At 48.1% G+C, this 1927-nt stretch overlaps 1 protein-coding gene across 1 annotated transcript in view; it reads right to left on the bottom strand.

Annotated features, from left to right (window-relative positions):
- Positions 1 to 275: 275 nt before the first annotated feature.
- The window catches only part of zgc:171704 (uncharacterized protein LOC100124619 homolog), a 4615-nt gene continuing 2963 nt past the window's right edge, over positions 276 to 1927 (bottom strand). The window contains exon 4 of the mRNA XM_037073186.1: positions 276 to 1538. Coding sequence (XP_036929081.1) covers positions 1128 to 1538 — 411 coding nt within the window. The 3' untranslated portion in view covers positions 276 to 1127. The remainder of the gene's footprint in view (positions 1539 to 1927) is intronic.

Genomic DNA, 1927 nt, shown 5'->3' with positions numbered 1-1927 from the left:
GGACCTGATGATGGCGCCAGATGAGACGAAACACTTCTTCTGCTCTTCTTATACAAACTTCACCACTGACACCTTCATTCAACCTGCGTCTGTCCCTCAGCTCTCTGACCTTTGACCTTTTCCTCATGAAGCCACGGGAAGTCTTCCCTCTGATGTCACTGTGACATCAGACTTCTTCTCTGGTTTGAACCTCTCTTCATCGCCCCCGTGTGACCGAGCTGCCCACCACACGACATTAAAATGTAATTTAAAATTAAAAACTTTACCAAACTGTCTTAATTTAATTAAATATGTTTTTGTTTATTAATCATGCTGACGGTGCGTCCAGTGTTTGGTCCTTCACATTAACATTAAAAGGAACTTCTGAAGTCATCACAACACTTTCCAAACTGAGCACAAACAATCAGAACTCTGTGATTCATGTGATAACAAACAACATTTCCCCACGAGCAGCACTGGGCGACAGTGACGACAGGAGAACCGCCTTTAACAGGAAGAACCCTCGAGTAGAACCCGACTCAGCGGTCAGCGGTTGTCTGCCTCGACCAGCGTCAAAATGAATCTGAATACATGGTACTGACAAACATCTCACAGAAGGTGTGTGTCTACATTAAATGAAGACTCAGTTTTGTCAGAATTTGATTAAATGAAGATGAAAACGACTGAAACACTTTCAGTCGACTGCGAGACAGAAACAGGATAATTAAATATGACATGATTAACAGGAGTGTTTATCACAGGGCTCTCTAACATTAATGTTTAACACCTTCATGCTAAGAAGCTAACATCAGCAGCGGAAGTCTTACTCCACCACACTTCGCTCACCTGAGAACCTGGTAATAATGCTAACAGCTAGCTAACTTTTTCCAGTCTCATCTAGGAAGAAAGTCAGGGATGGATTTGTTTTCACACGTCCGCTGACAGGAGGCGACTGTGAGCTGCCTCTCACTGGTCGTGCTAACATTAGCCTAAGTTGCATATTTGCTCTGCTGCGCGGCTGTGTTCCGACTGTTGCTGGGTAACATGGGCCGGTTCTTGGTGTTCTGCGTGTCCAGTTCAGCTCAGCCACGCTGGTCTTCACCCAGTAAACACAAAGTTCAAAATAAAGTGAGTTTTTTCCTTCTGGCCTACTCGCCCCGCTTCTTTCCAAACACGGCCGACACGCTCCGGACAATCCGTCGCACACCTGCCGAGCTCTTCCTCAGCGCCCGGCTCTCTCTGATGAGATGGACAAGCCGCTGAAACACCAGCAGGACGTCTTCGTACGTCTCGGCCGCCGACACCTCGAAGAAACCGCAGTGTTGGGACAGAGCGAGCAGCCGTCCCTCCTCGCTGGAGACACTGCGATGACAGTGAAGGTCCCGTTTGTTCCCAACAACAACGACGGGGACGGACGACGGCTTCCTGCTGCGCCGGATGAGCTGCAGCTGCTGGCGGACAACATGGAAGCTGCGGCGGTCGCAGATACTGTAGACGAGGACGATGCCGTCAGCCCACTGCAGCTGTTTGTCAGGGAGCGCCGGACTCCTCTCACTGTCCTGATGACAAAACACAACCACAGATTTACTTTGAGGGTCGATCCAGAAAGAAGACACACAGAACATAGTGTGACAAACTGAACCGTTACAAGCTGGAGCAAATGTAACGACACATTTCAACACATTTTAACACAATCCAGGGAAAATAAGAACTCTCAGGTACAAACACTGGCACGGTGACTTTCAGCTGAAAAACAGCATGAATCAAATTTCAGGAAGATTTTAAAGAAAGTAAATTCCTTCGGGAAACCTCCGACATGGGGAGATGTTTGACATCTTGCAGAGCTGTCGCTCAACATTTCCTGTGGTTAACTCTCAGAAGAACACCTGGAGGCTGAATGTTCCCAGGCTGCTGTGGTCACACTGCACTGAAGCACAGTGGCATGCAG

This window comes from Acanthopagrus latus, chromosome 17 (assembly GCF_904848185.1).
Source record: "Acanthopagrus latus isolate v.2019 chromosome 17, fAcaLat1.1, whole genome shotgun sequence".
NCBI classification, from domain to species: Eukaryota; Metazoa; Chordata; class Actinopteri; order Spariformes; family Sparidae; genus Acanthopagrus; species Acanthopagrus latus.
Note: the sequence above shows the minus strand (reverse complement) of the source record. Positions and strands in the feature narration are given on the sequence as shown.